Source organism: Penaeus japonicus, unplaced genomic scaffold (genome assembly GCF_977035675.1).
Source record: "Penaeus japonicus unplaced genomic scaffold, GWHDUDI00000001_assembly GWHDUDI00000002, whole genome shotgun sequence".
In the NCBI taxonomy this organism is placed as follows: Eukaryota; Metazoa; Arthropoda; class Malacostraca; order Decapoda; family Penaeidae; genus Penaeus; species Penaeus japonicus.
Genome location: NW_028234404.1, coordinates 12,471,045 through 12,486,044, shown reverse-complemented (window position 1 = coordinate 12,486,044; position 15,000 = coordinate 12,471,045). Strand labels below are relative to the sequence as shown.

The 15,000-nt window shown below is 33.3% G+C and overlaps 2 protein-coding genes across 6 annotated transcripts in view; one reads left to right on the top strand and one right to left on the bottom strand.

Annotated features, from left to right (window-relative positions):
* Nucleotides 1-12,036, top strand: part of Edem1 (ER degradation-enhancing alpha-mannosidase-like protein 2) — a 12,884-nt gene extending 848 nt beyond the window's left edge. Inside the window, exons 2-11 of the mRNA XM_043027628.2 lie at nucleotides 1,761-1,871; nucleotides 2,236-2,421; nucleotides 2,786-2,889; nucleotides 3,886-4,025; nucleotides 4,825-4,936; nucleotides 5,296-5,514; nucleotides 5,739-5,830; nucleotides 6,058-6,222; nucleotides 7,976-8,165; nucleotides 10,326-12,036. Of these exons, the coding sequence (XP_042883562.2) occupies nucleotides 1,761-1,871; nucleotides 2,236-2,421; nucleotides 2,786-2,889; nucleotides 3,886-4,025; nucleotides 4,825-4,936; nucleotides 5,296-5,514; nucleotides 5,739-5,830; nucleotides 6,058-6,222; nucleotides 7,976-8,165; nucleotides 10,326-11,230 (2,224 nt within the window). The 3' untranslated portion in view covers nucleotides 11,231-12,036. The remainder of the gene's footprint in view (nucleotides 1-1,760; nucleotides 1,872-2,235; nucleotides 2,422-2,785; nucleotides 2,890-3,885; nucleotides 4,026-4,824; nucleotides 4,937-5,295; nucleotides 5,515-5,738; nucleotides 5,831-6,057; nucleotides 6,223-7,975; nucleotides 8,166-10,325) is intronic.
* A 1,740-nt stretch (nucleotides 12,037-13,776) lies between these two features.
* The window catches only part of Pdcd4 (Programmed cell death 4), an 11,821-nt gene continuing 10,597 nt past the window's right edge, over nucleotides 13,777-15,000 (bottom strand). For all 5 annotated transcript variants that reach the window (XM_086547400.1, XM_086547411.1, XM_086547388.1 and 2 more), the window contains exon 8: nucleotides 13,777-15,000. This exon is cut by the window's right edge and continues 554 nt beyond it. The gene's annotated coding sequence lies outside the window, so the exon portion shown is untranslated.

The following is a 15,000-nucleotide window of genomic DNA, read 5'->3' as shown; positions in this document are numbered from 1 at the left end:
GATTGACTGAACGGCTACAGGACTGAAGCCAAGGGTAAATAAGTTTATTATGGTTGGACTGCTTATCATGTATGCTGGTGAAATATAATAGATTTAGTCCATGGAAACTGGTTGTAATGACTATTGGTCATAATTTAAGTGTCAAAACATCAAATAATTGCTGCAGCTTCCATGCTTATCAGTATCTTTGGTAAAGCATGTATATAAAGGATGAAGGTATGTTAGCCTTAGCTAAAAAGTGCAAAGGCCTTGGTGACCAGTGGTTAAGCCAGCGTTGGACACTCACATGTGTTGGTTATATTGATCAAACAGGCACAGAGGCTTCGGTAATTACTTTTAAATGAGTATTGTTATACACATTTTATTGAATTTTTTTTCTGCCTTAATAATGTGGATTGATTTATATAATCAAATCTTTAATTACATAGTAGCTGATCCAGATTGGTTGCATGGATTTTGATTGGATTGCATATTAACCCAAAGGATTCAATTCACCAAAAATTCTGTTTATCCTCACAGATATTACGGACACAATCTTGAGCTGGAAGGATCTTATATTTTTTTGTAGAAGCATGTTATTTTCAACTGAATTTAGCTTTGATTTGTAATTTGTGGCTATTTTATGTTAGTGTACAAGTGATTTGATTGTTATGTATAATGTTGGTTGTGTTCAGTCATACTTTGATTATAAAGTTTACTCCAGTACTTGTGCAGTTTATTTAAGTGTCCTTAATTATTTATAACTATTTCGAAAATTGTTCCTCCTTATATGTAATAATGAAGTGTAACCTTATTTTGAAGAACAATGAAATATATGAAAGAGGAAATAGAAATGTGTAGGCTATGTTAACCTATGATTTGGTGAAGTAGTAAAAAATTTTAGTAGAATTATAATGATTACTTTTTTTCCAAAAAATATACTTTTACTTTATATCTAGTATTTAGTTGCTCATTTTGTATGATGGTTCATGGCCCATTCCTATGTGCCTAAGTCATATTATGAAAGACAAGTGAATATATACTATGATTATTTATTCTGTCAGATAGACAGGGGAAGATAAGATTTAAAGGTATAGACAAAGCTATGTTTTATAATCTCAGAATAGATAAATCTAAGAAAAATATTAACCATCTAGAGGAAATAAAAGAGTCCAGCTTTTTAGATCTAGTTTTCTGTTTTTCATGTCTAACTGAATCACCTTTTTTAATCATCTGGTTGATAGAATTAGATTGATAAATATTTGTGAAGTCTACATATCTTTCTTTTGTTTATATATATGTGTGTGTGTGTGTGTGTGTGTGTGTGTGTGTGTGTGTGTGTGTGTGTGTGTGTGTGTGTGTGTGTGTGTGTGTGTGTGTGTGTGTGTGTGTGTGTGTGTGTGTGTGTGTGTGTGTGTGTGTGTGTGTGTGTGTGTGTGTGTGTGTGTGTGTGTGTGTGTGTGTGTGTGTGTACACACATATATTCATATATATATATATATATATATATTATATATATATATATATATATTATATATATATATATATATATTATATATATATATATATATATATATATATATATATATATATATATATATATTATATATAAATATATATTGTTTTTCAGTGACTGAACTTGAATATCAATTAATATTGGTTATGATAACTAATGAATTCAGGAAAACAGAGATTGGCTCCGATGTCATTGTATAAATTAAATGTGTAATTGTAGAATTTCTCTTGGAGAGTGTAACATGAAAACTTATCTCTTTTTCCAGGGAAGAGGTACGTGGCATGTTTTATCATGCCTATGATGGGTACATGAAATATGCCTATCCATATGATGAACTACGACCTTTATCCTGTGATGGGCATGACACCTGGGGCAGGTAGTTGCAGAAATGATTGCAGCTTGTGGTTTTTGGCAGATATTAAATCAAATTTAATGAAAGTAGAATTTGTTGTTCCCCTTGGAAAATACCATTTGTTTGGTCAGTCATTTTAATTGTAACTTGTGACATATCTGAAATATATCAAATATATATTTTTGTTATTTATTTTATTAGGGATCCCCAAAATATCATAATGACATAATGATATGGGTTCTCTTAACTGGGTCACAAACACCTTTTTGAGGATTTTTTTTACAATTGAATATAATTTAAAGAAAAGCCATTGATAGATTAGTGAATATTTTATCAGTCAAACATCAAATCTTTGCAAGTTTTATTAATCATATTTTGCATTTTCCAGTTACTCCCTGACCCTGATTGATGCCTTGGACACTCTAGCAGTGATGGGCAACAAAACGGAATTCCAGAGGGTTGCCCATCTCATTACACAGAAAGCCAACTTTGATGTTGACATAAATGTTTCTGTCTTTGAAACAAACATTAGGATTGTAGGCGGTCTGCTCAGTGCACATCTCATGTCAAGAAAGTGAGTGGCATTTGTTTTACTATCTCTTTCTTAATGTCTGGCACTATTATTTACTTTCTTGTGATTTTTATTTTATCATACTAATAGATTGTGTTTTGTTTCTAAATTTATGAAATTATACCAGTAAGAAATATAAATATAAAAGATAAACAATTACTTTGTGGTGTTACTCAGATAATGATTTTCTTTGGTTATTAGCATTATTAATTTTAGGAGCACTACCAACATTTAATTTTATAATTATTATTATTATTGAGAACAGACAATGTCTTCCCTTGTATTTAATTGTACTTCTATTTATATTTTTGTGTACAAGTGAAGTTTTCAAGTATATACTTTGCTCTAAATTTACTTCATCTTGCAGGATGGGGGTGGATGTTGAACAAGGATGGCCATGTAAAGGACCACTTTTGACAATGGCTAAAGATATGGCAGACAGACTTTTACCAGCTTTTGACACTCCTACAGGTAAGTTATTCTAAATTTGACTTGCATTTTGTGGTCAAATTTTGTAGTCAGATATTATGCCTCAGCTAACAAGATTTTTGTGCAGACTATAAAGACTCGTGCGGTGATTGTGTCCTTTTTTTGGTGTCCTTGATTTGAATATCATATTTTTGTGAAATACAAAATACATACAAGGGAAAGTAACTTATTCTTGAAGTATGTCTTAACCCTATGACGACGGTGCTTCACACCCATGTGACACAGCCAAATTCCCGATGCCGGGGCGTCATGCCATTGTGACGTTTCCAATTCAATATTGCAGTGGCCCGGTGTAGGGGTTTTCACTTATCAACGTGCCCTGTCGGGAAAGGGTTAAGGGAAAGTTTGATATTTAAGCAGGAGTATCTCTTTATGATGAAATTTGGTGAAGTTAAATTCTTCATAGTATTGAATATTTTTGACAAACTTTATGATCCCTTAGAAACATGTAAAAGAATCATACATATTAGCCTAAAGTATATATATATATATAATGAATATCGATAGCTTCTCTTATATTTATATACTTTTAAAGAATACAACCAGACTATAGTTAGTGATCTCAGAAATAGATGTTAGACACACATAGTTGCATTTTTTTTAAAGCAGCAGAAGCTGTAACTTGTGTTGAATTATAAATGTGCATCTGATTCCCTTTTCTACTAAAACTTTTTTTTTAATGAGTGCTGCATGTTAATATTGTCCCAAGCAATGCTTTGTTTCCATGATACAAAGAAAATATAGCAATGATAGAAAGAGATGTATATTGTTCCTATTTATCAAGTTAGATTATAATGCAGGTGATCATCTTAACTTGAATGCCTCCTATATCATGATACCTTCCTTCAAAATAATAAGAAACAATTATTTTTTGTTTTTTGTTAGATGCTATACATTATAACAGAAAATGTATTCACTGTAGTTTATTCATTCATGTAATTTTGATTTTAGATATTAATTTATTCACTTGATCCACAGGAATGCCATATGGAACAGTCAACTTAAAAGATGGAGTACCAGAGGGAGAAACCACAGTGACATGTACAGCTGGGGTCGGGACATACATTGTAGAATTTGGCACCTTGTCCAGACTTACTGGTGATCCAGTGTATGAAGAGGTAATGTCTTTTTACATGATTGCACTTTAATAGGTTTTGTACTTGTATTTTTTTATGTTTTTATTTATTTATTTTTTCTTGAGGTAGAGTATTAATCTTTATATTGCTCAATATTCATGTGGCTCTGGATATATTGAAAACAATTTATCTAACACCTAGACTCTGCCCCCAAATAGAATTATGTGTCTTTATATATCTTAGATGAAAAATAATATCAATATGTAATAAATTTCAGAATAGAATATTTGTAAAGTTTGACATTTTTACCAAAATTTCAATTTCAAGATGAGAGATACAGCATCCTACACAGTAATGGAGGTTGCACTATTTTCTAAGTGTTAAATAGATTCTTGGTTCTGGCCATGCTCAATATTGAAGAACAAATGTAGGCTGCACTAGAATCAAATACAAGTGATGGGGGAAATACAGTCCCCATACTTCCAATATTGGATGCAACAAAGGCTAGTGCACTGATTTTTTGTGGTGAGAGTGAGTTTAAAGAATATTATTATCTAGCCTGGTTATTTTGACGTGCCCCTGCTATCCTGATGATAGATGTTTATGTCTGAATGTTTATTCAGATAGATTTAGACCAATGCATATTTTTATTATAAAGAAATTTAATTAAAAGGTGTAAGTGTACCTGTTTATCAACTGGATTTTAAAAGTATCATGATAATTTCTAACAGTAAAATTGGTTTGCACTTATTGACCCAAATATTAAGCATTTATGCACATGATATAATTCAAGTGCATTGAAAATCATTTGTCTGGACTGACAACACTGAAATACTTTTAGGTTGCCTTGCGTGCACTTCATGCTGTTTGGGATCATAGGTCTGCAATTGACCTCTTAGGTAACCATGTAGATGTCTCTACAGGAAGATGGACAGCCCAGGATTCTGGGATAGGTATGATTCTACTGTCACTTTCACCTAGAGTGCATTTGATATTTTTATTATATTTTTTTCTGAAATTCTGAATTGAATCACAGTGCTGCTATAAATAATATCCTCTTCAAGGAGTAATATATGACAAACCATAAGAGAAAATCAGCACTATAGTTAGACCAATTTATTAAATATGTTTTATGATAGTCAGTTCTTTTATCATTATTGAACATGAGTTACATAGTTTTAATAATTTTTCAAATAAATAAAGATATAAATCTTATTTTTAAAAATGATGTGAAAATAGCTTTAGTGTGTTAGATATGCATTTTCACATTTTTTACACAAGAGATTCAGCAATTGCTATGGTAACCTTCCAGGAGCTGGCATAGATTCTTACTTTGAATATCTTGTGAAAGGAGCAACTCTTCTCCAAAGGCCAGAATTGATGGCAATATTTAATCAAGCAAGAGTTGCAGCCGATAAGCATCTTCGCCATGAGGACTGGTATTTGTGGGCCACAATGACCAAAGGTCATGTGACAATGGCAGTTTTTCAGTCTCTTGAAGCTTATTGGCCGGGAGTCCTGGCCCTCGTAGGTAAGGAAGAGTTGGGTTTCAGTTGTGTATCAGTTTGTTGATTTTTTCCTTCACTCTCCTCACTTTCTCTCTGTTTCTCTCCATTCTCTCTTCTATCCATGACTTTGCTATGGTCATTCATTTATTTTCCCATCAATTTGTTTTGTATAATATTTCTATAGCTATATAATGGTATATAACAATGTATATTTTTTGTAATAAAGATAAATCAATGCATTTTACAGGTGATGTTAATTCTGCCCTCAAGAGTGTATTCAATTACCACCAAGTATGGAAGCAGTTTGGGTTTACTCCAGAATTTTACAACATTCCAAGGGTAAGGGAATGATAAATAAAAATATATGATTGGAAATATAGATATACTAATCTAATTACAATATTAGGAGATAGAGGAATGACCAAGTTGATTTATAAATATTAAATCAGTAGTCACAAAGCAGTATAATAAATACATGTGTCTGTATCTTTGGTGTGGACCATCATAAGGCATACTGTTTATAAGATTATACTGAAAAGTATATATATGTAACAATTATATTCCAGGCTGAAGCATCAGCTAATCGGGAAGGTTATCCACTGCGACCAGAGTTAGTGGAGTCATTGATGTATTTGTATAGAGCCACCAAGGATGAAACAATTCTTCAGATGGGTGCTGATCTTGTGGCAAGCATTCAGCATACTGCTCGTACTGAATGTGGTTATGCTACGGTAAGATAACCCTCTTAGGAAGTATTGTGAGAAAATTGAAATTGAAAATGTTCAAACATCATGTTTATCATTATAGATGCCTGCAGTTCTTTGAAAATTAATTCATAATTATTCTCTGCCTCCAAACAAGTTATTTCTGTTAAGGGCTACTGTCATAATGCATTGATACTCATAAAACATACAACCTAACTGACAAGGAGTTCAATTTATATACTCTAGAATGCACTACAGAATATTTAGTACTAGTACCACAGAGCCTTACCAATCCAATAAGTTGATCATCTATTTTTCTTGTTAGAGTGGGTTCAAATTTAGAAATAGTAATCACTCAATGATAGTCCTAGAAATTCATACAAATATCATATTAACTAAGGTACTCTTACATATAAATAACAGAATAATATGTCCCAATTAATTAATGTAGGAACAAGACAACCTCCTTTTTTTATCGTAACAACCTACTCGAAGAAGTATCCCAGAATATGTGGTACTAAACCCACTCATTCAAAAGGACCCAGTCAGTCCCTGCAGTACTGTTTTTCTCTAGGTAGTATTCTAGATTTAAATGATAATTATACATTAAACTAAGACAATAGGGGTGATGAGAAGGCATTTACATATAAAAAAGGGATTATGTATAAAAGTAGATAAAGATGCTTTCAAGCCTCAAAAGAATGAAATTTCACTCTGTGTTTGTTATTTATTCAAAATTGAATAGTAGGAAGTAAGTTATGCTATACATTTTATTCCCTGTCATTCAAAAACTAGCATGTCAAAATGCTTACATTAAGTTACATCTATCACATTGCTATATACAGTCATGTCTCATTTAATTCTGTTTGATTGACATCCTTCTGCACATGTGTCTGGTGACATCCAACATTCAGTCGGTTTCATGTAACATGTGTTTCTTAATCCATTGACAATGGGAGTGCATACACTGTCAAATGTGGTTTTGTTTTACAAATATTTTTTTTCATGAATAAGTGGTACCACATGATTTTAGTCACAAAAGGGGCAGGTAGTAGGTCTTCCTGACCTCATATGCTTACCCCATTCCTTAACTATTTGTGATAAAAATAAATATATATATTACTATTATTATTGTTATTACTGTTGTAATTAGAATGACAAAAGCAATGACAGTAATAAAATCAGTGAGGATAAAAATAGTACTAGAAAGGAAAACATTTTTCCTGAAAATTCAAGGAAATGAGGTAAAGTCAGTTAGGCCTACTAATTGACCTCTTGGTAATTTGATGCATGTAGAATCACCTGTGTGTAAAGAATATTGATGAAATGAAACCATAGTGGATGGTTCAATACTAATTCCAAATGATTGAAGTGTTGTAATGTATCTCTGTATGTCTAATGTATTTCCTTTGATAATATAACCATGAAGTACATCATGCCTCCCAAATATGCCATAATTAGTACTATTGCAAAACTTCTGATTACCACAATGTCCTGTTTCATAGAATAACATAACAATTAGCTCTTATAGTGTCACAAAGAGTGTAAACAAAATTCTAGATTATAAGGTTAATTCTGAACTGTAAGCAAAAAAGATGATAATAGAAGATTTGGGTGAGAATCATATACCTCATTTGTAAGAAAGTATTTCAGCAATCTTCCTCATCCTTTTAAACTTTTATTTTTTTCTGGGCTTTTTAATTTTGATGTTTAAACTGTATATACATTTATATGAAAATATATATATATATATAAACAGCATTTGCCATTCTCCTTCCAGGTGAAGAATGTAAACGACCACACGCTGGAGAATCGTATGGAGAGTTTCTTCCTTGCGGAAACAACAAAGTACTTGTATCTCCTTTTCGACACTGAAAACTGGATTCACAACACAGGAGAGAGAGGTCAAGTGCACAGAGTTGGAGAAAGGGAATGCATTGTTGAAGGTGGAGGTTATATTTTTAACACAGGTAAGATATAAAGAAAGACTGAGTGTAGACGTATATGTTATACACATTCTTATCATTAGAGATATATGCTCAAGTAGTTACTTTAATTTTGTCAGCTTAAGAAGAATTAAGTCTTATGGCCACTAAACAAATGAAAATATCATTACTAGCTTTGATTCAATAAATTTCTCATATAAAATTATGCAGTGGTATCTAATTGCTGGGGGGGGGGGGGAAGAAATAATCTTAGATTGAAAGGGATTTTAGCCAACTTCAATGTCCCATTGTAGAATTCATGGGCATTTTAGTTATTTTTAAGACTTTTTATTTGCCTCTAACCTACTGATGTTAGGGACATACATAGCCAACTATGGATTTCTTATATTTTTCTTTTTTACAAGATAAGATTAGATAAGATGAGTCAGCACTCATAGCTGGCAGAGGCCGGGCCGCCTTGAGCATATAGCCCGGGCGAAGCGACGTCTTCGCATATCTGTCTGAACTGAACTGAACTTTTTTACAAATATATGGTTTCACAAGCACTATCATGAAGGAGTCAATTAGTAGGCCTTTTTGCCCTCACTGGTTTCCTCTTTTCCTTGATTTTTTTTGGCAAAAAAAAAAAAAAAACCATCATTATTCCTAATGTTATTATTAGTATCATCATGATTATTTTTGTTTTAATGCTAACCCATTGCGGATGGGTATCATAATATACATGACACTTGAGATTTTGGCCTGAAGGTTGGTGTTGTGATGTACATGACGATAGTCATCATGCCATATTTGACGTTGGGAGAGTGGATCGCCATGTTTCTTTATTGTACTATGATTGCTGTAATATTAAGCAAAATGAGTTTAATCTAAAATCAAAAACATAGATGTCACCACTTTCTCATAGCACTAGCAGGAGAGAGAGCTTTGAATGGTACCCATCTCTATCAAGCACTATCTTCAGAAAGCAATGACATACAGCAAAACGATGTCATTTTACTTAAAAATACCATCGATGAAGGATGTACAAGTAGAATGAGAAGAGGAATGTGGCTCAAACCATGCCCATGTCTATAATGTGCCCCTGGGCCAGTAAGGCTGCCTTGTGCTGTGGCATTCGCAGTCATAACCATAGGTGTCCTTCCTTTTCAATATCTCTTCATGTTATCTTCATTGTGCATGATTATTTTTTTTGTATTAACAATCATCGTGAGTGGGTTAACCCACGTACGACGGGGTCATTCCAGCCTTGCATGTTACAATACCGGGGCTCCCGAACGCTTAGGCCTAAATCAATTAAATGACTGGCACCATATGGTGCCAACCGGGCCCTTGAATGAGCGGCACCGTAGTGTACCACCCATCCAGAGAGGGTTAAGACAGTACATGTCTACAAAAAAAGTAAAGTTGTCTTTTGTCCTTCCATAAAACTGAAATACTTATATCACACTGAGTATAAAGAAAATAATTGCTGATATGGACCCTATACTACAATTTTAGTCAACTGCAACATTGACTCATGTGACTCCTATGACTCATGGAAGTCTTACAATACTGTAGAACATGAAAAAAGGATGGACACAAAAATGGCTCTGGTTTTACGAGTGAATGAAAGAGAGCGTGAAAGGTAGTGATATGTCGCATGAAGGTGCCTTGCTCTGAGATCTGGGCAAGCAAATCTATCCCAATCTGCATGGGTTAATGATAATGATTTTATTTATTTATTTATTTATTTATTTATTTATTTTTATTTTTTTTTTTTTTTTTTTTTTTTTTTTTGTGAAAATGGGTAAATAGGCTCAAGTAAGCCTACTAATTGACTCCTTGTTGAATAAGGCCTTGTGGAACCATCTTTGCCATGAAAATGATTCCCACCAATCTGTTAGTAGTTACCCTGGTTATACACTGAAATTGTTGTTTTAAGTCCTCCAAGATTTGCACAAATGATATGCCATATATATAATTATGTACTCATGCCATTCAAAAGTGAATTTTCATATGCATGTGAAATGCAAATACATGTAATTTTTAATGATATTAAGTTACTATAGAATCCTGTTTAATACTATCATGCATAGTCTACTCATTTCCTTTGTAGTTCCCTCATTGGTTTTAAGAAGTACTTTAGGATGTACATGTTACCTTTTCTTTATTATATTTGACACAACTCACCTTCTCTTGGCACAGAGGCTCATCCTATTGACCCGGGTGCTCTTGCTTGCTGTTTCACCAAAGAAGATGATTGGTCCCTCTCCATAACTGACCAAGTTGCATTGATTTTGGACCCTGCTGCACCTTGGAAGAAACACGTTGGGCACAAGATGAAACCCCCAAGGAATATGAAAATTGAAGAGGAATGCAGTGAAAAGGAGAAGAATAAGGATTTGGAGATAGATGAATCCCAACCAGAGTCAGAGGGTGAATTTGAGACGGTTCTTACTGTGAAGGAATCCACCTCTGCTGAAGGTATTCAGGATGGCAAGTCACCTGATGCTGAAGACCACAGCTCAACTGTTGAAGTGGAAGTCAACATTGAGAAGATTCCAGTAGACAAAAAGGCATTCAATAAAGAAGGAACAGAGGAGACGGCTGATGATATTATGCAAATTAGTGTAGAGAGCGAGAAAAATGGTAGCCATAATGTCAAGGTGAAGGAAAGTGATTTAAGTCAGGGAGAAGATATCAAGAAAAGGGAATTATCACAAGAGGAAGGAATAATAGAAGAAACAGAAAAACCCAAGACAATAAAAAAAGAAGGCGGACCAAGATTTTCTTCCTTGAGTGAAACTGTCGAAAGAGGTCTTGGAGGTAATACATCAGGCATGGAAGCTGCAGAAATAACCCCAAGTGTGTCAAGCTCAAAGTACACAACCAATTCGGGCACACCTCGTATTGTGCCAGAACCAACTGAGCCAAGTTTAGAACACTCCATAAAGAAAATATTCATTCTAGAGGATCTCAAAGAGCGTTTAATCACTGATCTTAATGAATATAGAAACTTTACACTATCCAGTAGCTACTCCCTATTATCCTGTGAGCATCCACCTTTCATAAACATGATAAATATAAAAGGGCAAATGTTTAATCCATAATTATATTTTGATATATCTTATTTTTTATTTATTGGAATATGTTAAATATTATGAATGATATGATAATTGCTTTGTTTTGAATTCATGGTTATACAGCTTCTTCCAAAGACTCTTTATCATGAATTACACAATTACTTGAAAAAGCCTTCAAGTAAAGGAAGCTAGACCATAAAATTCATCTTGCTAATTATTTCATGAAGATAACACTGCTTCGTGAAGTGTTATTTGAAGTTTATTTTCAGAACTTTCAAGATGCATATATTTATACTGTTATTATGTGAATGTAAGGGATAATGATAAGCTAAATGTATAAATGACACAATTGAGTTACATGGATTTTTAATAATGATTTTCAGTGTTTTTATGGATGAATAAATTTATTATTTTTTTAAATCAATAAATAGTCATCAAAACATTTTTCCTATTAATTAATCATGGAAGTATATTGCGAGTCATAATCATGAATTAATCCACCGAAGTGTATCTTGCTCAAACTTTGTACTCTCTCCCTCTCCCTCTTTCTCTCCTCAACTTCCTCTTCCTCTTTCATCTTTTTCAACCTCTGTCTCAAAATGTGTCTATTATAATCACTTTGAAGTTTATTTTTGTACTAGTATCTTTTTTATTTTGTACATTAACTACTGGACATCCTGATATTCTTCCATCCCCAAGATGCATTTTTGCCTTTGCTGTTTGATTTTGCTTTGCTGTTGTCATTGCATTTCCAGGTTTAGTACCTGGGAAATATTAAATGAAGCATGAAATATATGTTAGCACATTAAATTTTTTATTTATTTATTTAAAAATACTCACCTGTTTTCTTTATCCCTTCTTATCAGTGTTTCATAAACAGTGATACAGTTAACCCATTCCAGCCTTGCATGTCACAATGCCGGGGCTCTCGAACGCATAGGCCTAAATCAGTTAAATAAACGACGCCGTATGGCATCATCCAGCGAACGGGCCTTGAATGCGCGGTACCGTAGTGTACCACCCATCCAGAGAGGGTTAATATAACTGGTTGGTTGCTGAAAATAAATGGGAAATGAACTGTTGGAGGAAGCAGTAGCTGCAGCAGGAGGTTGGATGTGGTATGGCACTGTAACAGCTTGAAAGAGTGATCAGATAAATAGCAAATTGATATTTTATTTAAATTTTGTTAGGTACTGGGCATTTACTTCTAGATAAGACTTCAGGGTGACTTACTAGTGTTAAAAAAGTCACACTGAATCAAATCCCCTCTATTTTCTATCTCTATTTTAGTACAAACTTGAAGATAAACATTCAGGTATGATCTAATCAAAAGAAAGAAAAAAATAGCAAACACCATAGTCTGAGCCCAAAATATGGCTTACTCCATGGATTAAAAAGTTTTGATAATGTGATGTATCATTGAGCTATTAAAATCTCTTCCAGATGAACTCTATAATATAAATAGATACATTTACTACATTAACCCTTGCAGTGTTTGCAGAATGAGATTAAAAAGAAAAATAGGTGTGAGCAGTTCAACAATTTGGGGCATAATTAAGTCATAAGCTTGCTAGGAGTGATAGATGCTTTTTTTTTTTTTTATATTAATGATATCTCAGGACCCTTTATGGTCTATGTACCACTACTTCACCTTAAATGATTTCCTTGCATAAATTTTCCAGATACCTTATCAGTAATGGTTCCAATGGATAATAAACCCATGCCTTCTTCCCACTCTGCACCATTCGGAATGTGGTCTTCCAAAAACAACACCTATCATCCTTGAAAAGGGCAGCACCAAACCTCAAGAAAGATTAAAAAAAAAAAAAAAAAAGCTTCACTCAATTTCAAAGGCAATTCTTATATTAGTTGTAGGTCTGAACTAGTGCATATTTATCTTTTCTCACATTTAACAATTATCCATGTTGGGTCTGTCAACTTCCTTAAAGCTAGTCTTCCAGCTTTTGTTTAATAAATACACCAATCCTTCACATACAAAAAGTGGTCCTTCAGATCAACACCGTAACCAAATCAATGGCTTTACGGTTTCTAGTCTGACCAAAAAGCTGAAAAGAAGTTTGTAACTTGTTTAAATTCAGCACACACTAGATATTAGCTCTATTTTGCATCATTTGTGCCAAGGTCTGGCACTGTCCACTATAATTTTATTTCATCATTTTACACATACATGGCTCGTAAGTGCTTAATCATCAGTATTTTTTTTCCCTCCAGTATTCATTGAATTGGAAAAATAGATAGGGTCAGGTAAGCCTACAGAGAAGGAAGGAAGGAAGAAGGGACTATGAGGAGATAGTAGGAATGAAGGAGGAAACAGGAAGTAGGAAGAAAGAATGAAGGGAAGGAAGGTGAATGGTGCATGCATACTTGCATACCAGGAATCAATGGGTTACCATACCTAGGTCCTCTCACCGATCTCATTTCTGAATTTGGCTTCTACAAACAAAAAGTATTTAAAAGGTTTGCCTCATGTACAAGTGAATGAGAACCAGTATGTGTGTGTGCGCAGTTGCATCTACATTTACATGCATTAGGAGAGGCAAGTAAAGATCCACTTATTTTGCAATTTTTATTTGGATTTTTGTTTTTACAATTTTTTTTTGTACTTTTTCTTGTGCAATTATAAACTCACTGATTCCCAAGATAATTGTATTACCTTGTCACAAACAGATGCATACGGATATAAAATAATGTGTATATATATGAAATTACAAGAAACAATGAATTCTCCTGGAAGAGAAAAAAAGAGATCAAAAATGAATAAAATACAAAAATTACAATTAACATCAATGATTCTAAATCATAACATTTATAGATGTTAATTGCAATTAACAATAATCATAATAATAGTAACAAAAAATCAATAGTACTACAAAAAAGATTTTGTAGTAATACCAATTTCAAATGTATTTTCTTTTTCCAATATACGGTTTCAATAAAAATACTTACATAAAAAAAATCATATGTAAAAACAAATATAAATACACATGTATTCACATTATGCATCTACTTTGACACATCACCAATCCTCTTCTCTGGTCCCAGGCCCCTCTCGTGGGATGGCCAGAGATTTCATATATATGCTTTTTTTTTGTTATTTTATATTTTGTATTTTGTATTTTTTTTATCCCCCTTCAGTTCTTGAAAACTAAATTAATCTTGTACTTCCAACTCTTGCTCAACTCGGCAAGTTTATCCTTTTTAAATCATACATTAAAAAGAAATTCATTCTATAACCACAAAACATTACAAGTTTTCTCCCTATACTCTTTACAATAGAAAAAATAGTATTCACAAGTGAGCAACGAATCATTCACTATATGCAACAAGTATATGCATGATTGATACACAGGTACAGCTTGGTAGGGAACAATAAAGCTCAGGATGTACCAACGTGGTGCTGGACATCATAGTATAACTTCGAAGATGTAGTCACAACAAAACCTTTTTAACACTTTCATCAACAATGCTCATAACGTATTACAGTTCCTGCCAATAGTGAATCATGACCACGTTGGTGAGAGAGACTGATGGGAGCAAGCCGGACTCCATTCTCCTGATGACACACTTCAAGGATAGTGTTCTTTCCTTTTTATTCTAAAACATCTAACAGCCCCTTTCCAACTCCACTTTTCCTTGATGTGAAAGGGCGCCCTATCCAAATGTTTAGAATTTTAAATGGGTCACTTACCCATGAAACACATAATCAGTGCCTTCATCTAGGAGAAATGGTAAAAAGCATAAGGTGCAGGGTATCATGAAGCAATATACTACCTGAC